Source organism: Eleginops maclovinus, chromosome 11, assembly GCF_036324505.1.
Source record: "Eleginops maclovinus isolate JMC-PN-2008 ecotype Puerto Natales chromosome 11, JC_Emac_rtc_rv5, whole genome shotgun sequence".
Classification (NCBI taxonomy): domain Eukaryota; kingdom Metazoa; phylum Chordata; class Actinopteri; order Perciformes; family Eleginopidae; genus Eleginops; species Eleginops maclovinus.
This window is the reverse complement of record NC_086359.1, coordinates 3,876,450-3,904,261: the sequence shown is the minus strand read 5'-3', so window position 1 is coordinate 3,904,261 and position 27,812 is coordinate 3,876,450. Positions and strand designations below refer to the sequence as shown.

Here is a 27,812-nt window from a genome sequence, read left to right as displayed (position 1 = left end):
CTGTAACTGTTACTGAGACAACTTCAATAATGAGTCCATGCTGACCGTGCAGCAGGTGACTTCCGGTGAGCTGAGAACTCCTCCCACCTCCACAGCAGTATTTGCGTGCAGAGGAGCGGAGCACCTCCCTCACTTTCTCGGTCTTCCCCTCCACGGAAGAACTCCTCCAACCACACATTCCTCTTCCAGTTTACCAAGCTCAGGAGGAAGTAAATCCCGGGGTAGTTTAACTTTTCCCACCCCTGAGAAACCGCGCACAGGAGAACAGCAGCTTGATTCGCAGAAACTTCCAACTTCCAACTTCCTTTGGTTATTTTTAGTTTTCCTCCCTTTTTCGGTTTTGTGGATCCATCAAGATGTCTGTGCATACGAGCCAGAAGACGATGACCTACCGGACCTTGAAGGTGGCCACCCCGGAGCCGTTGACCAGCACGATGATCTCGTCCTGCCCGGTGTCCCCGACTCCGTTGACCAGCACGGTGATCTCGTCCGGCCAGGTGTCCCCGGCTCCGTACGCGATGAACGGCACCTTTGAGTCTGTTCGGTACCTGGTCCCCATGCAGCAGGGCATACAGCAGCAGCAGCAGCAGACCTACATCCCGGTGCAGCAGGGCATGCAGCAGCAGCAGACCTACATCCCGGTGCAGCAGGGCATGCAGCAGCAGTACATCATAATGCAGCAGCCCATGATGCAGCAGCCCATGATGCAGCAGATGGTGTCCCCGGTGTACCTTCAAGGGATGTCCCACCTGAGCGTCAGCAGCCAGGACTCCACCGACAATTGCCAGCAGCACATCAGGAATGAGGTGAGCCCCATGGTCAGCTGATTAAAGGCTTTTATTATTGTTATACTGTGTGTTAATAATGCAACGTAGGTCTAAAACCTCTAAATAACAACAACAACATTAAGAAAGTCTAATCTCTGTCAGTTTGTCAGTATTTAGATATACAAGCTAATTATTTTGAGATACTTAATCTTTATTTTGGGTCACTAAGTCACTATTGTGTAACACTCAGTCATCAATTGGTAATACTGAGTGATTATTTTGTTTTGAAGTCATTATTTTGAGATATCACATCATTAATCTGAGATACTAAGTCATTATTTTGAGATATCAGTCATTAATCTGAGATACTGTTACGTCCCCACTAAATTCTAGGGGACCTGGAGACAGTAACACAGGACAACCAATTAATGAGCAAGTCAGATTAAATGTAGACAGACAATGTTTATTTCTAATAACTAAAGAATGAACAACAACGGTTCTTCAGGTGAGGAGGAGGAGGAGACAAGGGAGATTGTGCCAAATAAAAGAAATAAATTTAACAAAAACCAGGCCTATCTCTACATCTCTCTTCTGAAACAAACTCAAACAAAACCCCTCACTTCCTGAACTACCAATAATTGGACAAAGCAAAATACAGGGGTGGCAACAATCCGCTAACCTAGTGTGTCTAACATATGTTATCTACGTGATGAGATGTAAAGGGTACCCCAAACTTACCTAACTCCTCCACCTCCCACCACACACACACAGTCACAATATATAGCACAGGATACACAATTGTCACAATGCTTTAACACGCAGTCAAATTGAGGCTTTCCAGTCAGCAGCAGGCCCAGCAGTGAGACCAGAAGGCTTCCTGGTTGTCTCCTTTATGGCTGGTTCTGGGTGCTGATTGGTCAGCTGAGGGTGAGAGGAGCCAATCAGTCATCAGTCTGAGATATCACATCATTAATCTGAGATTCTAAGTCATTATTTTGAGATATTACATCATTAATCTGAGATACTAAGTCATTATTTTTGCTGTACTTAGTATTTATTTGAGTTGACTTTGTATCTCAAAATATATGGAGCGATACAGTTCATTTCTGAAATGAGAACACGTATATAATTAGCACAATATGCATCTGTTGTTTGAGATAGAGTTCACACTGAAACCAGTTTCTGATGGCAGTGTGCTGTCAAATGTCTCGGATGGTTACTGTGTCAGTCACAAAGCGTTTGAATGCATGATGTAACACAGGGAGCCACTTTCAGCTGACAGAGAAACATCAGCAGTGTGTGTGTGTGTGTGTGTGTGTGTGTGTGTGTGTGTGTGTGTGTGTGTGTGTTTACCACGTAACAACAACTAGCAGCCAGAGATAAATATGTGAATATAATGAAGAAAAGACTAAGCTAATATTGAGGCAGGGAGACTTTGCCTTGCCACCAGATGCACATTTGAATACAGAAATGAGTGAGAACAGGTGTTTTTACACATAATGATTGATTAAAGTTAAAAGCAGATTAAGTAATGATTAATATAATTCTCGGTTGCCGGCTCAGTGCTTCCCCCATCCCTTTAATCAATCAATTAAATGAGAAACACATCCTTTTTCACAGTGAGGAATATTAATGTAACCCTGATGTGACAATATTTTCTCGCTGTTGAAAGAGACATAGCTTCATGGCAAAATACAAAATGATACACTGGTGTGCAAATGTAGCTCGTGCTTTTGTTGAGTAGAGGAACCATTTTTGTAGATTCTCTTTTCCCTTTTATTGGTACTAAAAGGTAACGTTTGAACTCTCAATCTATGAGTCTCTCTGCTCAAATTCTCTGAAGGATTTAGAAAAACTCTCGCCATTCCTGCACTTTGCAAATCACTAATGTGTTAACAGTACAGACGACGCTGCAGGCCTTTATGCTAACACGCTTTATCTCTGCTTTACCCGACTCCCTCTCGTCATTGATTACTGATCACTTGGCACTAGTCATAATCCCGCACCGTCTCGCCCTGTCTGATAAAGCATCTCTTCCTGAATGCCGTGCCCTTCCTTGGGATGATTGAGAAACGGTTGACGGCTTCCACTCCTGCTTTAGTTTAATCTCTTCCTAGTATCGAGTGCACCAGAATTAGTCAGATCTGTCTTGATTTTCTTTGGCCTGCTTCTTTTCTTAGTGTACTGTACTAATTCAGGTTCTGCAGTTTCGAGTAATTGCACCCAGAGCTAAATGCTAAATGACGTGTTTGAAAGAGACGTTGTGCCGCACCCGGTCTGACTCTGCTGAGGCAGCACTCCCTCTCATTGAAGAAAAACACCTTTTTCTACCTGAGTTAAACTGCACTGATCAGACAGCCTCTTGCCTCTCTAGTTTTTGTTTTTTTAATGCATTATGTCAATCACTCAAAGGTTTCTCAGAGTTCAAGGTGAGGTATTCAAACCAAAGATTGTCACTTGATATGACCTACATATTTGAGAGGCTAATAAACTCCCATAAAAAGAGTACCATGATACTAAAACGCTTAACCATCACAATAGTTCGATAGTGATAGTTACTGATATATGATGACACACAGTTTAAATCCTTAGTTTTAAATGCTAAATTATGATCAGTTGTGGCTGAATCAAGATTTATCTGTCATAGGCAAACCATTTTTATTAAATTGCTTCAGCTTTGACTTTGTGGACTGCGGTTGTTGTTGTTTTTGTTTTCTGTTTGAATCTGACGGCCTCTTCCTTTTCTCCCCCTCCTCTTGTGTGTTATTCCAGAGCATCAGCGGGATGTCTTCATCAGTGTTCAGCGCAGAGGAGGAGGCAAGTACACACACACACACACACACACACACACACACACACACACACACACACACACACACACACACACACACACACACACACACACACACACACACACACACACGGAACAGTTTTAACTTCTCTGCATTTTCCATTTATCGTAAGCTGGTGATCTAGAACAATATCATGAAACCACGGTGTAGTTCTGCATTTCTTTTGGTCAATCAAAGCTGGCATTGTGGTTGGTTCCTACCCTCCAAATGAGTCACAGTCTGAAGTACAACCTTTCTGTAGTAAACGAGGAAGGTGTGTTTGGAAAATATCGTTACTCCTGAGTAATTGAGCATCGGTTATAAGTAGACAGTGTGCATCGGTACAAAAACAACTTACTGGGGCATAGGTTATTTTCAAAGGAAACAAGAGATCATAAACAAACAAAGAGCTACCTGCATGAGAGGATTAATCCCTCAGTTATCTTACATATTTCAACAGCGGCCCCTTATCAAACACTTCCCCCCTTTCTGCAATTTTAATCGAAGCTTTTCCAAATCTGCTCTCATATCACGCTTCATACTAAGACTGAAGAAATGGCCATATGTTGAATCGTAACACCTGCATGGAGTCGCTTCCTAAGTGGTTTTAGACAGCCGTAATATGGAGCCACTTCTTCAAAACTATTTAAACTAAAAGAAGTTAAATAAACAGAAGTGTGTGTGTGATGTTCATCTGTTGGTTTAGAGCAGACACACCCATCAGAATTAACCCTTGGGAACAGGTCACTGTGTGAACGTGTTCGGTAGTATTTATTTATTATTTTTTGAAATCCTCTCCTTTCAGCCAGGGGCGAGTCACCGCTCATCGGTCTCTATGAGCAGTCTACGCCCTTGCCTCCACGCTCACACTCTTACAACAGCACTTTATTCACAATCACCGCCGTGTCAACTGTCGCAACGCTGACAAACCGCGCAGTGTGGGTGTTTCAGCGGGGTGTGTCTGCGGCTGCACGCATTCCTGCAGTTTGAACCTGCAGCGTCATGTATAGGGAGGGGAGCTGTTCAGAGCGGCTGCGCTTTGAAGACATTTGTCCTGGCATCAAAGTCCCCAAATTCTTCAAAGTCCTTTCTGGCAGCGTGGTCTTGTCCTTAATTGTTATCATTATCCATTTAACTACTTGGCTTTAGATTTAACGGTTGAGTGTTTTACATTTTATAATATGAAAAAAGCTGTCCAGGTGTACGATCGTTGATGTTTTACAGCATTGTTCAGTTCTGCTCTTTATTGTCCTTTTGAAAGGGATTGAAAAAGAAAAAAACCATTAGTTCCTCCTTTGCCTATTCTTCACCCCTCCACCATAGTTTCTTGAAAACCGCACTAGTTTTCCGGTGATTCTGCTGACAAACAAACCAAGAACAAAAAACCCTTCTTGGTCGAGTACAGACAAGACAAAGTGCTAGACTCTGATGAAAAATGTAATGAGAAGTCAGCTGTCTCTTCCAAATTATTGGGCTTAATTGTTTTTAATCTGTAGTTGTTTTTGTTTTTTTACAACTGTTTGGCTTTCCTTTGTTGTTGTATGATGACACAGGCTGTGAGGTTTGGTCCACACCTCTCTGAGAGGGAGCGTTTCTCTGCCTTTGATTTATCACCCTCTTTATTCATATGTGTCATCTTATGATTTATTCATTTTGTGGACATCAGAGGCTATCCTCAGAGGTTTGACACTTTCATATGTGGAAACGTGTCGAGAAGCAATGAGAAGCTTCTCTTCTCACGAATGAGATCGCAATAAAAATAGTTGAGACGCCTGCAGAGGTGTAGTGCTAAAGTGAGTGGTGTGTGTGTGTGTGTGTGTGTGTGTGTGTGTGTGTGTGTGTGTGTGTGTGTGTGTGTGTGTGTGTGTGTGTGTGTGTGTGTGTGTGTGTGTGTGTGTGTAATATAAATATCTAACTGCAGGTGTGTATAGCATTTGTCTGTAGTTGACATGGCATTATTTACGACTGACTCAACTTAATTTATAGTGATAGGAAATAAAAGGTGTCAGAATATGAAATGTAATAAGAAGACAGCTAATTTATTTCCATGTGAAAATGGCAAACCATGTTCAGGTGTATATCAGTATGTAGTGTCTCTACTTTAAAGAGTCCTCTCCTGCTGATGTTCAGGTGTATATCAGTATGTAGTGTCTCTACTTTAAAGAGTCCTCTCCTGCTGATGTTCAGGTGTATATCAGTATGTAGTGTCTCTGCTTTAAAGAGTCCTCTCCTGCTGATGTTCAGGTGTATATCAGTATGTAGAGTCTCTACTTTGAAGAGTCCTCTCCTGCTGATGTTCAGGTGTATATCAGTATGTAATGTCTCTACTTTAAAGAGTCCTCTCCTGCTGATGTTCAGGTGTATATCAGTATGTAATGTCTCTACTTTAAAGAGTCCTCTCCTGCTGATGTTCAGGTGTATATCAGTATGTATTGTCTCTACTTTAAAGAGTCCTCTCCTGCTGATGTTCAGGTGTATATCAGTATGTAGTGTCTCTACTTTAAAGAGTCCTCTCCTGCTGATGTTCAGGTGTATATCAGTATGTAGCGTCTCTACTTTAAAGAGTCCTCTCCTGCTGATGTTCAGGTGTATATCAGTATGTAGAGTCTCTACTTTAAAGAGTCCTCTCCTGCTGATGTTCAGGTGTATATCAGTATGTAGTGTCTCTCCTGGGACATGTCTCCATGCTTTAATGTTCAAAAAGCTCTTTATTTTTCTCATACTGCCTGTGCTGCAAGGACCTCTTTTCACCCTCCGTCTGAAACCAAAGCCCAGTCTGCTCTGATTGGTTAGCTGGGCGATTCTGTTGTGATTGGTCAGTCTGCTAAGAGATGTCCAGCCCCCTTAGCCTGTCACGAACACAGGGATTTTAGTCTTTGCAGAAGATTTGCATGCACAAAAACCTATAATAACACACTGCAGGAGATAGAAAACCCCTAAAAGCAGAATATGGTTCCTTTAAACCTTTTATAAATAACTTTTTTTTAGTCACAACACTGTCAAGGTTTGTTGTAGTTTCTGGTAATCTTTCAATGTTCTGACAACAGTGACTCAAAATATGTTGCCAAAACTAACACAACATGATGTATTAACAACGAGGTAGAAGGTGTGGTAAACTAACCAGCTTCAATGAACCGATTCTTCATTTTACAGCTCTGAGTATCACCTCAGGCCTCCAGAGAAACAATACAAATAAATGGTAATAAAAAGGCCTGCTTTAATATAAGCTGCATTATGTGTTCCCAGTCTATCCTCTACAACTCCCTCATGAACATGGGACAGATCAAAGATAAAAAGGTTGGAGGACCAGTTTTGAGGCTGTCAACTACAGACAAACGCTATACACACCTGCAGTTAGATATTTATATTACACACACACACACACACACACACACACACACACACACACACACACACACACACACACACACACACACACACACACACACACACACACACACACACACACACACACACACACACACTCTGAGGTCATATTACCTTGTTACTGTGGCATGCTGTCGTATTTATTCAGCTCTGTAGGTGTGAGCTGGGTTTACAGGTCGGTACAGGCTATAATAGTGATTACCTGATTTTTCCTTGCAGTGAAACCGATTTCCCACAGTTAGAGATGAATTACTCATGTTTGTAAGGCGGAATTTAGTTAGAGTAATGTCCATTTGTTTGAAATGCTAACTAGTCCGTTATTTGGGTTTGCTTTAAGATAACAGAATTACTTTTTTAGACTTGTTTTAGTATTTAAATGTGATGTTATACAGCATCAAATATAATGAATTAATAGTTTCATTGCTTGACCGTTTCTTCCAGAGGAAGAAGATATTCTTGAGTTTTCAGGTTGAGGTTAGTTGGTTTTGGGGGATTTTTAGGTTTATAAAATGGTAAATATTGAAGTTTGAATGTATGCAATGTTGTCGGCTGGTCGGCTCTGTTGTGATTGGTCAACCGCTTAGAAATGTCCCGCCCCTCAGACTATCCTGTGTTGGAGCGCCACGAGTGTTACATATCTATGTCACTATGTTTCAGAAGAAAACAAAGGAGTCCAATGGAGGCTTTTCAGGCAGGGGAGGTGGTGTGTTGTAGAGAAACTTTGGGATTTTCGCCTCTGCAGACCATTGACATGCACAAAAACCACACTACAGAAAGGGAAACCACAAAAAGCTCGATAGGGCTTCTTTTAGAAATCTCGTCTTATCAGGTAAACAGTTCACTTTGAGTGAGGTCAGAAGTCAAAGCGGTTGAGAGGGAAGGTGTGAGAGTGTTTGTTCAGCATGCAGGGTGAAGTGTGTTGAAGCAGGACTGATAGACATGTCCCCTACTGTGAGGACAGATCCTGTCATCTTATAGTCGGGATGACGTTAGTGATGAGTCTAAAAAACTCTTCCTTCTTAAAATAGCTGTGTCTGTCCTCAGCTGCTTCTTAAGGGTTTTTCCTCCGTGCTGCATGGCATTTGAAGCATTTAGTCTTTATTACAGGACAGAGAAGAAGCGTGTCATATCGTGGTGACGCCAGGATAAGCTGTCTTGTTTTTATTGTTTACTCTCTGTACAGTCTTTAATTAAATACGCATCTTTAACATTCTGTTTCTCTATGGTATTGAAGATATAGATTCCTCGGATTTGTAGTTCCCTTACATCGCCATTGTGGAGGAAGAACTTTGCAACCGATAGGAATTTAAAGCTTGGGTTGCACAACGAAATGCATTTGTAGTCTATGTGTGCTTCATAAGATAAACAACATGGAACAAAAACAGCGGTGCATTCCTCTTGTGATTTTTAGGATATGCATGAGGACGAATGTGAACCGCAGCAACAACAATCAGTAAATCCTGTTCAGACAGCACTGCCAGCATACTAAACATAAAGGAAACTAGGTCATGAACTTTGAAGTTTGAGCAATAAGTATCGTAGATTTGCAGATTTGATCCTTCTTATTTTCAGCCAAGAACATGTGGTTAGCTCTTGGGTTTGTTAGCTTAGCTCTAATTCTCCTTTCCTCCAGGAGCAGTTAATCATTGCTTGGTTTGATCCCAACTCTTCTTTATCTGATGTTGATGGGTGTATCTCTGATATAAAAATGTAAAACATTATTGAGCTGCTTTGTGCTGAGAACAAGACAAACCTTAAACAATTCTTACCAATGCTAGCACCGGTTATGCTAACTGGCATGCTAAAACAATGTTAATTGTATGTTCCCGTACTCTTGTGTTGATATTTTTTACACACTTGTTTTCACCTCTTCCTTCTGCCCAACATCTGATACTATTACACTGTAAAGGTGAACCGTTTTCACCTCCTAATTGATGCTTTCAAAGTTACATTCTGCTGTGATGATAGCTTAGCTTTGGTTACATCTCCTGCAGCTGCTATATCACAGAGACGTAAAAACCCTGTACTGTTTCCTCCTACAGATATGCACTGCATGTTTAAACTGGTGTGGAGCCGCCACAGCGTCACCGTGTTTAGGATAAGGTTGTCATCACTTTCTGTTTACCTAACGCAGCGTCTGTTGATGACTTCATGCTGGCATTTGTTAAGCAGACATTTAGTTTCATTTAGACTGCCAACCCTGAAAGTTGACCTAAGAAACACTCTATGAAAACGCCTCCCGTGCAACACTTCCTCTTCACTTTTTGTCTTCTGAGCTAATTAATGGCTTGATATCCAGAATATAACATCACATTTTATTTCTAAATAGAGTGAAACAGGTATTTAATTGCACTGTTCTGACATCATGGCTGGTTTAATCCTGGTTGCAGAAGCTGAATAAGATGTGTGTTTGTAAGAAAAGCTAGGTACGGTGTAGCGGGCTGGATGTGTTTTAATTTGTATTTTTATACGTCTCTGTCTAGTTTGTTTTTTAAATGAGGTGCAAATTATGAAGTTAGAATAAAAAACGTAAGTGCTAGTGCTTCTGTTTTTACATAAGAAATAACACAGCTGGTTTTGGACAAAAATCCAGAACAATCTGGCTGATCTGATAACACAGAGATGTTTTCTAGTGTGCACACAGAGAGAGCCTGTGTGGTAAAGTGACCCCCAGCTCTCCATTATCAACCTCTAGCGTTACACACACACACACACACACACGGAGGTGATGATGTATTGAGTTGGTGGCTTCGGTTACTCTGTCTGTTCACGGCCCGTAGAAGAGAAACTAGATCAGTCGCTGCTGATCCTGAAAAAGAGGGATTGTAGTTTGTATTTGAAACAGGAAGGTGCTGCTTTTATAGACTTCGAATGTACCTTAAAAACACCCGATATTTAATCACATCTACAGGAACTTTCTAGAGGAAGGGAAGAAGTGATCCTGACCTCACACTGCCGTATTCGACTCATTGATTATAACATGTCTTAATAGTGCTTCCTTGTGCTCTCACCCTTTTTATAGGTCAGTCTTCCACACACACACACACACACACACACACACACACACACACACACACACACACACACACACACACACACACACACACACACACACACACACACACACACACACACACACACAGAGAGGTGATGATGTATTGAGTTGTTGGCTACAAGTGGAATTTAGCGTCTGCAGGTTAGCTGCAAATGAATCTCCGTCAGAATCACCTGACACATTTTTGTGTTCCCTGAAAATGAACATGGCCAACTCTAACAAAACAAAAACAGCTCGAGTTTCACAGCTGGTGACTCTCTCTCCTGCAGACATATTTCAAGATGTTGTAGTTTGGTTGAAGAAACGTTTGTTTTGTTTTTGTTCAAAAAATATGTTTTTTTATTATAATTTTTAATCAATATTTCCAAAGCCTTTAACATTTCATTATCTTAAAATAATTGAGCAAATGTCTTCATTAACAGAAAAACAACATTAATATTTTGTTAACGGCCGGTATTTATTGTCTAACAGTCTATGCAACTGACTTATAGCGACACTAGCCAATGTTTATGAGGCTCAAACTCAACACGATTTTCAATATTTAAATTGGCTTATCTAACTTTTGTTTACTTGTCCCAACAAAAGGGTATTTATGTTACCTCTGTCTGAAACCAGAGTCCAGTCTGCTCTGTTGGTGAGCTGGCTTTTGCAGATCATTTACATGCACAAAACCTACAGTATAAAACACATTACAGGAATAGGAAACCCCCATGAAGCATAACTTTAACCCTAATTAATTGGGGCAGTTTTTTTTCACGTGTTTTATTTTAAGTCTTCCATTTCCCTCCAAGTGCTATTAGAAAACGTCTTAAATCCAAATTGCTTTCACCTGTAACCCTGTGAAAGGAAGGGATAAATGAATATGTATTAGCTTCCTGCCGGTGAGTCTGCTGATAAGAAGCTTATGTGGATGCATGAGGATGCCTCAGGTGGTCTCCACTCTCGCTCTGGAATGAGAGGCATGTCAGCGGAGCCGCCACACCCTCCTCAGTGCTGTCAATGCTCCCACACTCAGTCCTGCATTACGACATATTGACAGTAATAGTAACTGCGTGAGAAGTACCCACCTTTTGTCCTGACCTCTGACCTATGCAGTGTCATAAAACAAACTTCAAGATTCACATCGACAGACGTGTTTCAGTTTTACGACCTCACGCTGTCAGAGAGCTTTGTGTGTCATCGAGTCCTGATGCGAGCACTGAGAAGCATAAAACATGTTCTTTCAGTTAATGACTGAATTTTTTTCTCCCTGACTCATGGCCAATAATGATTATCAGATGTATGAGAGGTATTCCCAGCATTACAGAGCTATAGTGGGTGTGGGATCGCCTCTCGCTGGCAGATTATTCTCTGCTCCATACCGTCCCTGTGGACTTAAACTCACACTGTACATTTTACATTTATATTCTATTTAATATTCCATTCCTTACACACTTAATTTATATATTACATCGTGCTCTATGTTTTTTTACATTTTTAGTCCGACATCTATATTTTTTACTTGCTACTCTATTGTGATGTACAATGCATTGTCTTTTTACACTGCTGCAAATTGAGATCAATAAAGTACTTATCTATCCATCCATCCATCCATCCATCCATCCATCCATCCATCCATCCATCCATCCATCCATCCATCCATCCATCCATCCATCCATCCATCTATCCATCCATCCATCCATCCATCCATATCTATTTAGACTGTGACAGATAAAGGTGTGATTGCGATATGTTGGTCTTGTGATGGATCAACCTTGAAATTGGGACCACACATGACATGTTTCAGAAACAAAAACACTTCCCGAGGTGAAACTGGACAAGTGAACAATATAAACATAGAGAAGTTAAAGTACACATTTGCACTTTGTACTACTATAGATAACAACCAATATGGAAAAATGTGTATATTGCAATATAAACATCAGTGTTGCAATATAAATAATGACTTTTACTCTAAAGTGTATAGTTTAATAAAGCAATAATGCCAAAGTTCGACCCACTTTTGGTCAGAGTTTTGAAACAGCCAAAGTCAAAAAAGGATGAGCTAACTAAATAAATAAAGCCCTTTTAATGGAAAGCTGTTTTTTTCTTAAAGCATATTCAAGTTTCAAGCATATTTTTCCTAAATTTGATAGATTTTTCTGACTTATAACTTAACTTATGAGGCAATATACCTCACCTCACTGCGGTGTAAATTTCACCTGCTGGGAAACTGTTCGCCTGCCTCAGGAGGAATGTGGCGTGACTGCACCGACACACTTTGGAGAAGACTAAATGTTCCTGCTGTTGGTTTAAAAATAACAAGCCTGGATATTCTCTTGGATTAATAGATCCCGTCAGAATGATCTTTGGTTGACATTTCTCACTTGAGGTCAGCAAAGAGAGTGACTCTCTACAGCTTGACCTTCCCTTTGATATTAAAATGAAAGTGTATCACGAGCCAGTTTTAAATCCCAGACTTCATCAGAAGGGAACGAGTGAAACTGAGCGTGTGCAAAGCATATTTAAACTTGACCACCGATGCAGCTTTACCGTGGAAGTGCTGCTGCTGTAATTAACAACAGACACAGTTAGAAGCTAAGTGGCTAAATCTGTTAGCATGGTGACATTAAGTAAATAATCCTCTGTCTTTTTCAGGATTATTTCTGCATTTAAATGTAGGAGAGTTTAAGAGTGGTCTCAGCATGTGATTAGCTGAAAGCTGGCATTCTGGCGTACAATGTGAGATGACAGAACTTTCACACACCTGTTTCTGAGTCGCAGATCTGACAGACATATGAATGGCTCCAAACAGGAACGCATTAGTAAACAAAACTATACACATAGCTGTATGATTTAATGGTTTTTAGGGGCCAGAGGAGCGGCTGCATTCTAGATTTGTAATCTTTCAGACGCAGAGATAAGTCAGGCTGACACAAACAAACACAGGCCTCACATAAAGCCAAACAACTCGTCTTTCACCAACGAAACAGAAGCGCCAAACTTCATTCTTCCCTCTACTGAAGGTCTGAAGAAGTAAAAGGAAAGAAAGAGCTTTTTAACGAAGCAAAACGCATGCATGAATACTGCTCTGTGTTCATGTGTCAGCAGACAGGCGGCACAGTGAGAGTAAAGAGCACACACAGCAGGCTGCTCTTTGTGTGTGTTAGATAACAGGTTATGTAACAGCTTTGTGACTTCTCTCGGTCGCCACATGCAGATAAAAGATGTGTTTGTTTGGCTTAGATTCATGCGTAGCTGCGGTGTCTCAGTGCAGAATAACAGGAGGAGATCCTAGCACAAAGAGAAGGGATTAACCACCAACTTCTAGTCTGTTTTTCCATGTTGTTTTCTGCACTTTAGCAACTTTGTGGTTGCTTTTTGTTGCTGTTTTTTTAGAATTCCCTTTCCTTTTCGACATGACAATGCAGTTCTGCAGGGATGAAGTGTGTTTGTAGGCCGACCCTGAATTTAATTGGAATATACCATTAGTTTTAAGATAATTACAGAAGAAAAAAGTCTTTGGGTTCAAACAAATGTCTATGAAACGTGCATGTAAGCAGGAAATAGAATGCACTTTTCAAGCAGGAAGTAAAAAGCTAGCTTAATATTAACTTAACCCCAAGAAAATGGGGATAAATGTTAAACTTTGGGTCAACACAGACTTAACTTTAGACACCTCACCAAAAAACCCATTGACTATGAAGGAACAGGAGGTGTGAAAATGTCATTTCCAGGTCTGAGGATTCATTCAATGCTTTTCCTGCCATAAAGGAATCGTTTCTTCCTCCTTTGGACTCTGGAAAAAACTGTCAAGTAAAGAAACTATTCATTATTTATTTTGGATGCTGTATAACATAACATTTAGTCCCAAAAAGTCTAAAAAAAGTAAGACAAAAAAGTGTTTGTGAGTCATCAGGGGAAACGGTCTCAAAGTCTTTTTAAAAGTGACATTTCCAGGTCTGAACTTGATATACATTTTTTCACTGCAGGCACAGGTGACTGTGTGGCCTCATTGTTAGCATACTTCAGAGTGTAGGGGACTTGCTTTTCTGGAACAATTATCAGCTTATAACATCATATTTAATGTTTTTGTCAGAGGATCATTGACGAGCAGGTTCACTAAATGTGCTCCACTGATCTTTCATGTTGGCAGCTGTGTGACAGGAGGCTGAGGAGGGGGGTTACTGCTGTAATTACCTCTGAAACATGACCTTATCACACTGACTTCTGACTGATGTGTGTAATCTGTGAACCTGTGAGCAAAAATTAGGAGTTCTTCTACAAAAACATGTTGAAGAAACATGGCCGTTTATAATGTTGACTTCCTTTTGCAGCACGACAAATTTGACCTAAGCTGTAAATACGTCACTGCCAAACCTGTGACCTTTGACACTGTCGCCTTTTTTTTTAAAGTCTTTCCCAACTTTTCCATCAGACACTGGGAATAATAACAAATAAACAGTTAGAGTATTCTGGATTTAATACATGTTGGCAATGTATACAAACTGAAACTGGAGCAATACACACAATTTCCAGTGTCTCCTGAAACGGTTCATAAAGATTACAACATGAAAGGAGGAGGCAGAAACTAACCCGACCTGTCTTCTTCCAGGAGGACGAGGTGGTTGAGGAAGAGGAAGAGGAAGAGGAAGAGGAAGAAGAGGAGACGGTTGTGATAGAAGAGGTGGAAATCATCAACGTCCTGAAGCAGAAGGCGTCGGTGATAAACACCTGCAGAACAGAGGTGAAGGAAATACCTCAGGAGACGAAGATGGACACGCGCTACTTCGGCGAGCTGCTGGCCGAGGTCTACAGGAAGAACTGCGACATCCACTCCTGCATCTCCGAGCACGTGTCCAAGATCCGCGGACAGTAAGTGCATTTCAGACTTTTATCTGTCCACTTATTAAAATGTGTCAGTGTCTATTTTATTCCTAATGTAAAATGATGTCCACATGACAAAGGGAAGGTTGCCTCCAAGCTTGGGGTCAATGGGGTCTTACTTTCTTGGACTGTTTTCAACTTTTTTGTCTGTTTTTTTTTCTTCTCTTTTGGACTTTTTAAAAACTTTTTTGTCTTATGCATTATCAGAAATACATAATTCATAGTTTCTTTACTTGACAGTTTTTTCCAGAGTCCAAAGAGGAATAGAAACCGAACAGATTAAAATAATTGACTGATAATCAATGATGGAAAAGACAAATCAATGATGGAAAAGACAAATCAAGACGACTGCAAAGCTGGTCAATCCATTAAAACAATACTTATTTTGACATAAGCTGTAAGCATTTGCTGTCTTGAAGTTCTGGTACAATTCTTTTACACCTTTTTATCTGTTAAATAGATACAAATGGACTCTTCAACATGTTTGATCATCTTATCTACTTTTCTTAACAAATAATCATGTGGGAAGAGTTTTAAAGTAGAAGTAACATGAACAACTCATTTTCTCAGTGCCTGTGATCATACCTTCAGACACACAGTGAATACAGGTATATTCAGACGGACAGTGCGAGACAATATAAAGGGTTATTAAAGCAAATCATGTTCTAGTAGAATACCAAAACACACACATTGTATAAACCCTTTAAAGCACCAATATCATCTGCCAAACAAAGCTAAATTCTAACCTATATATGTAGGTAGGTATCAAAATATAGTCAGTCAGACATACTGTATATTTCAATGGTTATAAATCCGCGATTTTTCAAAAGCACGCTCCTCAATTGATAACAGCATTGAAAGTAAAGGATTAAAAAACAATAATAATCCATTTTATGTAGAGAGCTTTTATAAAAACTCAAAGACACAGAGGTACAATTCATCAAAACATAATTAAACAACACAGTTAAAATATGTAAGACCTGACGTCAAATTACAGATTCAAAGCAGTTTTGAAAAGGTGATTTAAAATAACTCTGAAAATAAATGCCTGTACTCATTCCTCACTTATTAAATATCACTTTTGGATACGTGTACACGAGTGTATATGTAATGACTTCTAAACCTCGTATGAATAGCATTCCTCTCTGTCTCGGACATGTTCACAGTTATTTCTCAAAACGTTTTTATCATCGTTCAATCTCTGATTATATCATGTAGCAGGAAGGTTGGTAGAGTTCTGAGAACAGCCGTGGGATATTTTGTTAATGCAGGTGCAGAAGGTGCTGTGTAATTATCAGCATGCTGGGACAGGTGGGAGCACGGTTTCGGTCGAGTCAATCCTCGTGTTTGACTCAAACTGCTCCTCCAGCGGGCATCGAGGAAAATCAGAAATAACGAAACTCAGATAAAAAATATCTGGAAAAACGTTTACTTCTTGTTCAGCCACTCAAACCTACTTGCAGCAAACTCTCTAAAAGGTGAAGAAAGTTTATTCATACAGATCAAAATAAATCTAATTAGACAGGTAAAGTAAAAGTGACACAGCTGAGTAAGACATTAAACTGATCGTTACTCCTTTCTATCCCCAACAAATGAACCCTAAAGTTAAGTTGTATTCCTTGTTATCGACACTGATTACATCTCCTGCAACATATTTAATGTCTGCACCAAAATAAAGTCGTTCACCACCTGCTGCCTACGTTTTAGCCACATTAGTGGAGTCAGCCCCCCTCCCAGGGACATGTTTGTCTTCACTATGATGAAATGTAGTTTATTCCAGTCATGCTGCGCTCCTCATTGTTTGTCTTTCCTGTGTGTGTGTGTGTGTGTGTGTGTGTGTGTGTTACAGGAAACACCACCTGGATCCCAGCAATGACTACAAGGTGAGAAACACACACACGTCTGAAACATGAATCTGAACTTGAGCCTGAAATGTATATTATGTTTAAATCAAGATTTTTTTGTTTCCTGACAATTAGGCAGGTTGTTTTTCAGTAGCAAGAAGTAATCCTAACCTCCTCCAGTCTAAAGATATACTGTCTTGCAAGAATTGTTCTTTATTTTCCTGTATTTATGCTAATTTAGGAACCAAAAGCTCTTTTTTTAAAGCATATTTATACGTCATAACGACACATTTGTGTAAAAATCAAAGTGAGAGGATTTTTTACATCTTTTATTTCTCCATGGGGCGGAGTTATTCATTTGTTTCTATTACCTGTGTGTGTTCAGGTAGAAAAAGAGGAGGTGGAGGCTTTGCTTCCCAAAGGAGCCTCTGAACTGACCAGACAACAAATCCGATACCTGCTGCAGGTGAGTTTTATAGCACACTTCCCCATTGAACAGAATAAATCGTACTGTAATGAAACACATTTACCTGATCTTACTTTACCTGCTGTGACCTCTCCTGGGTTTCTCTGCAGACTCGTCTCACTGCAGATAAGAGCATGCGCCTGCTGCTGTCTACCTTCAGCAGTCTGAGGGAGGAGCTGCTCCACATGACGGAGGACATGATGGTGAGAACCGAAGCCTTTTGTTCAGGTTATAAAACTCCTCCCTTAGTTCAGATGGACTCTTTGGAGACGGTGGGAAAAAAACAAAGACGTCGGCAGCATCACAACGATAACATCATGTTATCTGCTCGGCAAACATTCATGACATAATGTTTGACACAACTTCAAAGAAATACCAACAAGACAAGACTTTAAAAAAGCGTAGTTTAGGTGAACCAAGCTGCTATTCAGTTTGTGGGAAATTAAGGTACTTGCAGTATTTAAATATGCAAAAATAACTACGATGTGTGCAAAAGTGCAATACTCAGCACTACTTCAAATGTACGCTATTAAATCCTTAACCCAACCAGACATTACCAAAGATATGGATTCACACAATCCTGAGAAATATCTGAGAGGAATGCACAGGAAAAAATATATGATGTTCGTGTGTGTGTGTTTGTGTGTGTGTGTGTGTGTTTGTGTGTGTGTGTGTGTGTGTGTGTGTGTGTGTGTGTGTGTGTGTGTGCGTGTGCGTGTGCGTGTGCGTGTGCGTGTGCGTGTGCGTGTGCGTGTGCGTGTGTGCAGCGTCTGGAGAGCGAGAAGGAGGCTCTGGAGAGAGACCTGAGCTTCAAATCGGACCAGGCCCTTCAGTATGACTCCCTGCTGGAGGCCGTGAGAGACAACAACAGACAGCTGCAGGTACAGTGCACCCCCCACTGTGTGTGTGTGTGTGTGTGTGTGTGTGTGTGTGTGTGTGTGTGTGTGTGTGTGTGTGTGTGTTTAACTATACCTTTGCACATACATTTTGAAGTAAGTAAGAAACCATGAAATGTCTTCTGTAAAGCCTGAATAAAGACCTGGTCCATACAGTATCTGAATTCATTTGGTCGTTTGTAAATGTTTTCTTTACACTGGAACAAATGCTGCTCCAAAAACAAGGTGCTTTCTCTTGTAAAAAGTACATAAATCTGCCGATAGAGTGAAAAAGTGCTTGATAGGATGTCTTGAAATAAGATGGGATATTTAGATAAATTAGATCTTGTAATTAGCTGGGAAACTTATTTTGAACTACCTTTGAACAGAATCAGGAAATGTTTTGTTAGAAAATCAGCCAGAAATGCTCCAAAGGCGTCAGTTTTCTGGTGTTAGTCGGTGATTTTCCAATAAAAATGTAAAAATAAAGGCTTCATCTGAGATGCATTGTCTAAAAACAAGACCCTGTATCTCCCTGCATGTTTACCTCTTATTTGTTAGGTCTTATATTAAAGTGCAAAGACATATTTTGACTAGATTTTAGACAAATATACTTGGCAAGATTAGGGTTTTTTGTAGTGTAAAGAAACTCAAATTAAACAGGTGCTTTTGCATGATTATATCGAACAAATAATCAATTATAATCAACTTAATAGTTTGAACATTACTCGAGTTAAATGTCTATACCTGAGAAGAGCTCTGCAGGTATTCCACGCCAGATTTTTTCACGTGTGTGTGTGTGTGTGTTTCCCCATCCGTCAGTTGTCTCTGAAGGAAAGCAGCTCCATGCAGCGCTCCCTGGAGAGCCAGCTGATGAGCACCAAAAGCTCCGACTCGAGCCGCGACTTCAAACTCAAAGAGATGGAGGGCAGGATGAGGGCGATGGAGAACGAGAACGAGATGCTCCGACAGAAGGTAACACACACCGCCCGGACGTCATGTCCTCAGCACCCCCAGTGGACGTAATGCAGATGATATTCTTTATTCTTTATTCTACTTTTACAGTATAAATACAAAGAAAATCTATATCATTGTCTATTTTATTCTCAATGTAAAGCGATGTCTCCCTGGCCAAATCAGCCGAACTTTGGCTTTTTCTTACTTTTTAGATTTTTTTACTTTTTTAGAATTTTTTGACTTACTTTTTTAGACAATATTAATACAGACAATTTAAGAATCTGACAAACAAAAATGAGTAAAGCTGGAGGGCAGAAAGCCTTGCTTGTACTGAAAGTAGCCCTCCCGGTAGTGATCCAGTAGCAGGATAAAAAAGAAAAGATAAATCAATAATTAAATACGCACACAAATAAACAAACCATATCTATTGTTGGGTACCACTTCACAATAAAACTACCCTCATAAAGGATTCATAAAGGGTTCATAATTTGGTTATTAATTATGTTGTAAACACTTTATTAATCATTAAGAACCATACATCAACACAGGCTCACTATTTGGCAAGAGGACTAAGCCTTATATTGGCTACCTAGCTTACCTCCTCTTCTTCATCAGCCAGCATCCTTGGTATCTGTTGTTCACTGAGTTGATCCCCCCCCCCCTGTAAGCTAAGTAGCCAATATAAGGCTTAGCAGTACAGATAAATTTGGGCTCACTATTTGGCAAGCAACCGGTCACAGTTGCCCTGTTTATCTCTTGTCTTATAAAAGCTTATTAATGATTTATGAAGTGTTCACAATCTAATTAATAAATGAATTAGAAGCTGTTGTTAAACCCTTATAAGGGTAGTCTTATTGTAAAGTGGTACCACGTTTTTTTTAAGGTAAACAAAAAGCAGAATGAGCACAATGATTGCTTATGATTCGTGCTTAGATGGTGGTAGAAAACCTCTCATGATCAAACACTTGTCGCTGCAGCGTTCTTTATCTGGGGTTGGATCAATGACTGCGGTTACACATCAACTGACAGCCAGCTTTCCCCCCCCCTGATGTAAATCAACCGTAGTGAGGATCCTCTCACAGGTCGCTGCATGTTTGCTAAAGAAAACGATTAAAGGAAGATTGATTAGCATCATCTCAGTTGTGGTTTGTACGCTGATCTTCAGTCGGCTCCTCCCTGCCCGTGGGTCAAGGCTGATTTCACTCTGAATGCCTATTTCAGGAATTTCTTATCGTTATATTTGTGTTGTTTAATACTTTCTCAGTGGTTTACTGGGAGGTACGGATTGTGGTGGAAACTTCTGAAGCAATGGAGACGAAACAGAGAGACGCTGGAGAGCAAAACACTGTTGGGTTTATTCGGAGTTACGGCCGGAGAATTGACAAGACATTTACTGTAGACACGAGTTGCCACAGCGGTTGCCAAACCAATTCTGAAGATCTCGACAATAGGAAGAGGTTTAAACTAGTTCCAAATGGATAATCAACATTCTTCAAACGCCAGACTAAACAAGCTCAGACAATATGTTTAACTGAAACTGTCATCTAGGTCACAAATAAGGTGTTTACCGGAGCATCTGGGTCCAGATAAACTGGAGCTAGCTGTCCCTAAACAATAAAGCCAATCTTAGGTCAGCTTGAGCTTGTACCCACTGTGGGAACAACAAGGCTTCCAAAGCCCAGGCTGCTCCTCCTTATGAAGATAACAGCACCTGCAAGTCCATAGAGCCAGGTCAGAGGAGGACAGAGAGAAGAGATGCAAATGAGCTAAAGATTTACAAGCTTACACAAAACATTCCCTGACACCGATGACTCCGTAGGGCTCCTCAGACCCTAATAAAGACATTGATTAATTATCCAAAATGAAAGCCTTAATTAGTATTAAAAAAGATTTATTCCAATATATCTAAATTCTAAAAACTGCTTATCTATAGTGTTTAAATCATTTAACATCATGAACTATTTGGATGCACGCTGTATTTTGTGCAGGAAGGGATTCAAACGTGAGTACAATCAATGCAGTGCAAACAGAAATGCAAATGTGACAATAAACCTTTCCCCTTATTTGTTGATTTTTGCTTAATTCTCTTAGAGAGCATTAAGATGTCTTAAATGTAACTTTCCTTAAACTGCAGAACCCTGCTTTGCTGTCAGGAGTCTTCCTTATCCCAACAAAAGTTACAAACACAGAAAGAGGAGCTTTTTACATTGTTTTTATTTGGCAAAGCCTACTCAGTGTAGCCTTTAACTTTGTACTTTTTTAGTCTTTAAATGTGATGTTTTACAGGATCACAAATAAATAATTAACCCTTTCATGTGTAGCAGGTTTTCCGCTCTGAGAAAACAGAAGTTACTGATAAACAATAATGGAAAAGACAAATCAAGACGACTGCAAAGCTGGTCGATAAATGAAAACAATACTTACTTTGACATAAGCTGTAGGCATTTGCTGTATTGATTATTTTTATTGAACTGTTAAATAGATAAAAATGGACTTTTCAACCTCCCCCCCCCCCCCAAAACAAAAAGTCAATTCTGCCAAATAATGTTGAACTCATCCGTTGTCATTAGACCTAAAGTTTTTGGAAGAAGTCTAAGCAGTTTTCTGCTGATTAAGCTCATGTTTTTCTCATTAGAGAGCAAATATAAACATATGTAGATCAGTTATGTGTCAATTTGAGAAGATAACAATCAAAGTAGTTTATTTTGTGGAATTCACGTAAGATATCTTAAACAATTATTACAAATAAGAGGGTTAGGAAATACAAAACTGTTGTATGGGCACACAGTGTGTAAAATATATTTAATATTCAAAATGAGAATGGAAGAAAGGGTAGGTGTAGAAAGCTAAGGTATTTTTTTATATGAACGTTTGAGTTGAAAATATAGATTCAAACTGAGACCTCATCGTGTTCCTGTGTGTGTGTCCTCCAGCTGGCGGGTCAGGCCAGCAGCACCACCCTGCACTTGAAGACGGAAGAGCTGTCCCGTCAGTACAAAGACCAGCTGGAGGCCATGAGGGACGCCAAGGACCAGGAGATCCAGAGACTGAGGGTGAGAATAATTACCATCTGACTCAGGAGTTAAATGTATGTAAAGCTTTGATTTATTCCCAAATCCCCGCTGCAGGACTCATATTCCCATCGTCTTCAGCTGAACCTTTTGATCATTGCTCATTAGCATATTAGCATGCTAACGTACTGAAGCTAACCTGGTGAACAACATGCTCACATCAGCATTGTCATCACGTTAGCATTTAGCTTGAAGCCTGTCTGTAGAGTCTTAGTATTGTTTCTATTCTTCTCGTGGAGGTTATTCTTAAAAGACAGTGAGTCATATATTTCTGCCTAGCACATTTTATTTGTGTGTGCAGGTGAAGCTTTGGCAATATCTAACAATCAGAACATTTCTACTGAAAACTGGTGAATAATGCATGGTGTTCTGGCAGATTGTAAAGCACTCTCTGATAAAACTGACTTCACTGAACTCACAAAGTCAAAAACGTGGCTAGGAATGTCCTGACTGAACTTCATCCTACTCACTCCAGCTCTCTTATAACTCATTTGTCTCTCTCCGTCCTCCCTCCAGAGCCAGGTGACGAGGATCCAGTCGGAGGTCACCACCACCACCACCCAGAAGTCGTCCTCCGACCAGAGTCTCCAGCTGAAGATCTCCGAGCTGCTCGCCATGCTGGAGCAGCGGCAGACCACCATCAGCAAACAGGAGGAGGTCTGCAACCCCACACACACTCTCACTCTGTTTCGATACACCGCTAACTGTTGCTCAGGGAGAGAAGCAGGGTCTCCATGAAGTCGAATGATTGTGTTATTATGTTAAAACCAAAAGACCCGGGCTCAAATCCGGCCGGGCACCATTTACCGCTTGTCCTCCTACTTTCATAAAGGCAACGGTAGCCCAAGAAATGTATTGAAAAAGCCTTATTTTGACACAATTTGAACCATTTCTTTATATTTACTGAAGAATATTTGGAGCTTTCAAACAAGCAAAGCCTTAAGAACCTTGTCGGTGTCTTCTCCTCTGCTCCTTCAATGCAAAATAAGGTATTCAATATTTTTGAATGCAGGCTACAAAGTAGTTTTCCTCCAATTTGAGACAGTTAACCACGTTTATCTCCATATAGATAGAAAGAAGAACTTTATTGATCCCAATTCGGGATTTTTTTTGCGTTACAGTAACAAAAAGACAAGGCATTGTGTTTTGCAATAGAAATAAAATAGCATTAAAGAAAAACCATTTAAAAAATATACAAAATATACAAGTGTTGGTGAAACATCAGCGTGCTCGAAACTATGGCAAGCACTGTGGGTCAAAGTTATTCCAGAAGTGTAACAGAGCAAACAGTAGGCACTGAAGACACCACGTGCACAGAAGCACTTCTCTATGTTGTTGCAATGAAAGCCAGAGTAAATCGATGACAAATTACACTGTAAGATAAAAACTGAACTGGCTTTTTTCTTCCTAATCTTCCGACTAATTACTCAGATGGAAACCAAAGGAACGCCTGATGGACAGATCTGCCAAAAATAAACCTCAATATTTATTAAACTGATTTTATCTTCCTAGTTCTCATTTCACCATCACAGGTGCCACACTAGTCAGGTTCAGGCACGCTAACGAGACGCTTACCTGCAATTAAGTGTCTTTACAAGGGAAAGCGTGCACACACACACACACACACACACACACACACACACACACACACACACACACACACACGTACGTTTCTTTATTATTTTGTTTATTAGTTTCACCTTTCAGGTCCAACAGCATTCTAACTTTCAGTTTTTTGTGCAGAAATGCAAGCGATACAGTATGTTCTTTAATCTAACCTGAGTTATAGTTTCCCCTCACACACATAAAAACAGCTACAGCTTTGACTAGATTTGATATAAATACTTGAAAAGAGAAGCAGACGGTGAAGAACAGACTGCGATTGACTTCATTTTACAGTCGAAGCCGGGAATTTTAAATGTGAAATGTTGTGCAAACCAAAACATCCATCCAACCAGTAAGAATGTGAGCAGACAATCGACGCCTTTCACCCTTCATGCAGGGAGACATATCAAATCGTTTTAGTGAAATTCAAAACACAATACCCAGTAATCACATGTTTGTTGCTGCTTTAACCTTTTTTGACCCGTTGTGGCCCGCAGGAGATCAGGAGGCTGATGATGGAGAAGTCCAGCAGCAGCTCCAAGAACCAGGTCACCAGAACCATCACCACCCAGAGGTACATCACAACTAATTACCTGAGAAAACAAAACTACATCCTGTCTATTCACTGCACTGTAGATGGAAAACTATCCACTTAAAATGGTCTGTTTAAGCCCCGACTGAACAATATGATGTGTGTGTGTGTGTGTGTGTGTGTGTTTAGGTTTAATACCAAGTACCCTATGCTGGGTCTGCTGGATGACCAGTACCAGAACTCAAGCGTCAAAGAAAGCAAGACCATCGTACTTCAGAGAACTACTTGAGAGGCGATCGAACAGGTAAAAGCAAGATCTTTAAGCCTTAAAAGACATGTGCACAAAAGATAAAATAAGAAGTACTATGACTACATTCTGCAGGCTGGTGTAAAGCTGTTTGCTGGGACGTATCGATGAATAAAGACATTTTATTTGTTCATTAAAAAATAAAGCCTTAATTGGTATTAAAAAATACTTATTGAAATCTATAAAAGTGTTTAAATCATTTAACATCATAAAATATTTGGATGCACGCTGTATTTTGTGCAGAAAGGGATGAAAACATTCCCCTTATTTGATGATTTTTGCTTCATTGTCGTCATTAAAAAGTCTTAAATGTGACTTTCCTTAAGCTGAAGAACCCTGCTCTGCTGTCAGGAGCTTCCCCTGTATGGAGTATTTGTTGTAATGACATTGAACACTGCTACTACTAAATATTATTGAATAAATAAATATTAAATACATATATTAATAAATGTATTTAATATATTCAAGAATATTTTAAATATATTGAATAAATATTAATAAATATATTAATAAATGTATTTAATATATTCAAGAATATTTTTAAATATATTGAATAAATATTAAATAAATAAATAAATATTATTATTTGTTTATTGAAATAAATATTAGTATATTTTAAAGTATGTGATTATTATTATGATGCTGGTCGACTCATTAGGAGAAACATGCCAGCGTTGAGGCACCGTGCTAAATCCACTGAGTCGCATCACATTCAACACGGAGATAATAAAATGAGTCCAGGTTGAAGTGAAGGTGAGGGTCAGGGTTTTCTAATGCAGTCTCTAACACGGGGGCTTGAGTTGAAATGAGGTTCTGTTGACATGATACTCGGTCCCTATTCACACCAAGGAGGGCCACATTAATTGCACACACACTCCTGCATGTCCTAACGTGTCGTTGTAAATCACCCCAGTAGCAGGTGTCTAATTAAATTGAAACTGGGTTCAGAGGTTACCATAGTTTATTGTGTAGACACACCACGATATACTATCTCTGCCCAATTATTTGACTTTGACTTTAACATCGAGCTACTGTAAAAGGTGAGCCATTCAGAACAACTTCATATGGTCGCTGACATCCAGTAATAGTAATGTAAGTACTTCTGATTCATAATGAGGCTCTGGTGCCGCCTTGTGGTCACACAGTGCCACTGCAGGCTTGAGGTGAAAGCCTGCAATTCGAGTCCTTTGTATTCCTTTTTACGATGCAAAACGTCGACACAATGAGACGTTTGTTTGAACAGACAAGAGACAATAACCTAGTCCCATATCAACAAGAACAAATATAAGAAAGCTTGGTGTCCAAATGTTTATCGACTCTCTCACATTCAGACATCGTCCTGATGTTCTTTTTAATGCTGACTGAACATTTGTAATGTGTAGAGAACTCATTATAACTTCTCACTTCTTCTCTCCAACAGGAATGATCGAGCGACAAGAAGATCCAGACGTCCGTCCCGTTCCTTCCCAGTCCCCCCCCCCCAAAGTCCCTCCTCCTCCTCAGGGCTCCCAGGCTTGGTGGTAGTGGATGTATTAAAGCCCTAAAGTCGAAGAAAAGTGACCAGATAAATTATACTGGTCCAAAAACACAATTCAAAGAGGGAAAACTTAAAAAAACTCAGACATTCTTTGAGATCGGAGGCAAGTCTATCCGAAAAAGGAAGACATTTCCAAGACAAAAACATGCATCAAATAATGCATTTGAAAGCAAAAAAAACTTGCAAATTTGTGACTTTATTTCCAAGAATTTCCAAGAAAAAACTTGCTCTACTTTGCAAGGTTGGATCAACCATGTCACAATAAATCAAATCAACACAGGCCATTTTTAAAATTTGCTCAAACACTACTATGGAGAAGGTGTGGTCAAACGACTGAATGGCCTAAAGTATTTTCCTCACACACTTTTATATAAACCAGAGCCGCCTTAAAGCCACCACAGCCTTGTTAGCCCGGGGGGTGAGGAAGTGGAACTATGATTGCTACTCTGTACATATTTATATTTTTTTATATATATTGTAAGACACTCAGTGAATGTTTTGAGGAACTTTTGAAAGAAATCGGGTAGTTTTCTTCGTGGTTAAAGGTAGTTTTTACGTGTGGCAGGGTGGAGAGACAGAGAGATGGAGGAAGAGAGAAAGTGGTGACAGGTGGAAAACTGAAAACATCCAGACTGATTAGATGCAACCTGGAGTCGCTGTGCATGGGGATGTGTTCACACGGAGCTTCTGATGTGTTGGTGGAGCTGTAGCGTGATTTTAATGAGGGTTTATGATGGTGGAAGAACATTTTAAAAGCACAATATTATGTTAGTTGTTTTCCTGCTTTGTCTCCGTTCAGGTTTTTGCAAACAGGAATCATGCTGACGGCTTTGTGTCCACTGGGTGCTCGATTCACTTCTGGGTAGAGAGTTTAAAGACACTGAGGCTTTTATTTATTGTTGCTCTTAACGTAGAGACCACTGCAAAGACTTCCTGCTGCCAATAAAATGAGCCTCTGTATGTGGTGTGTCTCCCAAACCAGCGCCCTCACATGCATTTGTACAGGACAGGATAAAAAGATGTATTTTCTGAAGCATTTATAATCTTCAGCCGTCTGCAAACACATCCATAACTCGTCCATTTAACTGACAGATTTGTACATTTGAGTTTCTTATATTTACCAGAGATGTGTTTATTGAAAATAGGCATAAAACTGCAGTGCACCTAGGAAACACAAACAGGATCAGGATGAGCTTCTTAATTTATCAGGGAAATGGTTTTGGATTATGCAGCTGATGGTGGATTTTATTTGATCTTATTTCACTTATTTTAATAGAGACGAGCAGCCCAGTGGAAACAGAGCCAGATTCCTGCAAAAAGCCTGAACATTTAACTGACTGGACCTAAAGTGCCTTACTGCGTTAGCAACAAGCTAATGTTAGCACAGCATTTACTCTTTTGTTGACTAAATATCATCATCTTTAAACAGTTTTGGGACCAATGCTGTCTTTTTCTGTGTCATTTTCTCTGAGGAGACTAAATCTTTGCTGACAGTAAATTGTATGCTGAGCTAAATTAACTGGTTGTGGCTAATCTAGCAAATAGATGTGTTCTTAATATATATTTTCTTATGCAAACAGCTGTCTCTATTTTCCAGTTCAAAAGGATTTTGGGCTCTAATGAGATTTCAGCTGTGATTAAAATCAGTAGTGTTTCTATGCAAACCTGCACTCGTGTTTTATTTAACTCCATCTGCAGATAATTCTGTCCTG

At 39.9% G+C, this 27,812-nt stretch overlaps 1 protein-coding gene across 1 annotated transcript; it reads left to right on the top strand.

Moving 5' to 3' along the window:
• The first annotated feature begins 137 nt into the window (after window positions 1-137).
• Window positions 138-27,764, top strand: pof1b (POF1B actin binding protein). The gene is made up of 13 exons (XM_063895820.1): window positions 138-806; window positions 3,540-3,584; window positions 14,635-14,894; window positions 16,756-16,789; window positions 17,136-17,216; window positions 17,327-17,419; window positions 17,984-18,097; window positions 18,914-19,066; window positions 21,982-22,101; window positions 22,636-22,776; window positions 24,222-24,298; window positions 24,446-24,560; window positions 25,984-27,764. The coding sequence occupies exons 1-12, from the start codon at window positions 357-359 to the stop codon at window positions 24,543-24,545; spliced, it is 1,668 nt and encodes a 555-aa protein (XP_063751890.1). The 5' UTR covers window positions 138-356; the 3' UTR covers window positions 24,546-24,560; window positions 25,984-27,764.
• Window positions 27,765-27,812: the final 48 nt, after the last annotated feature.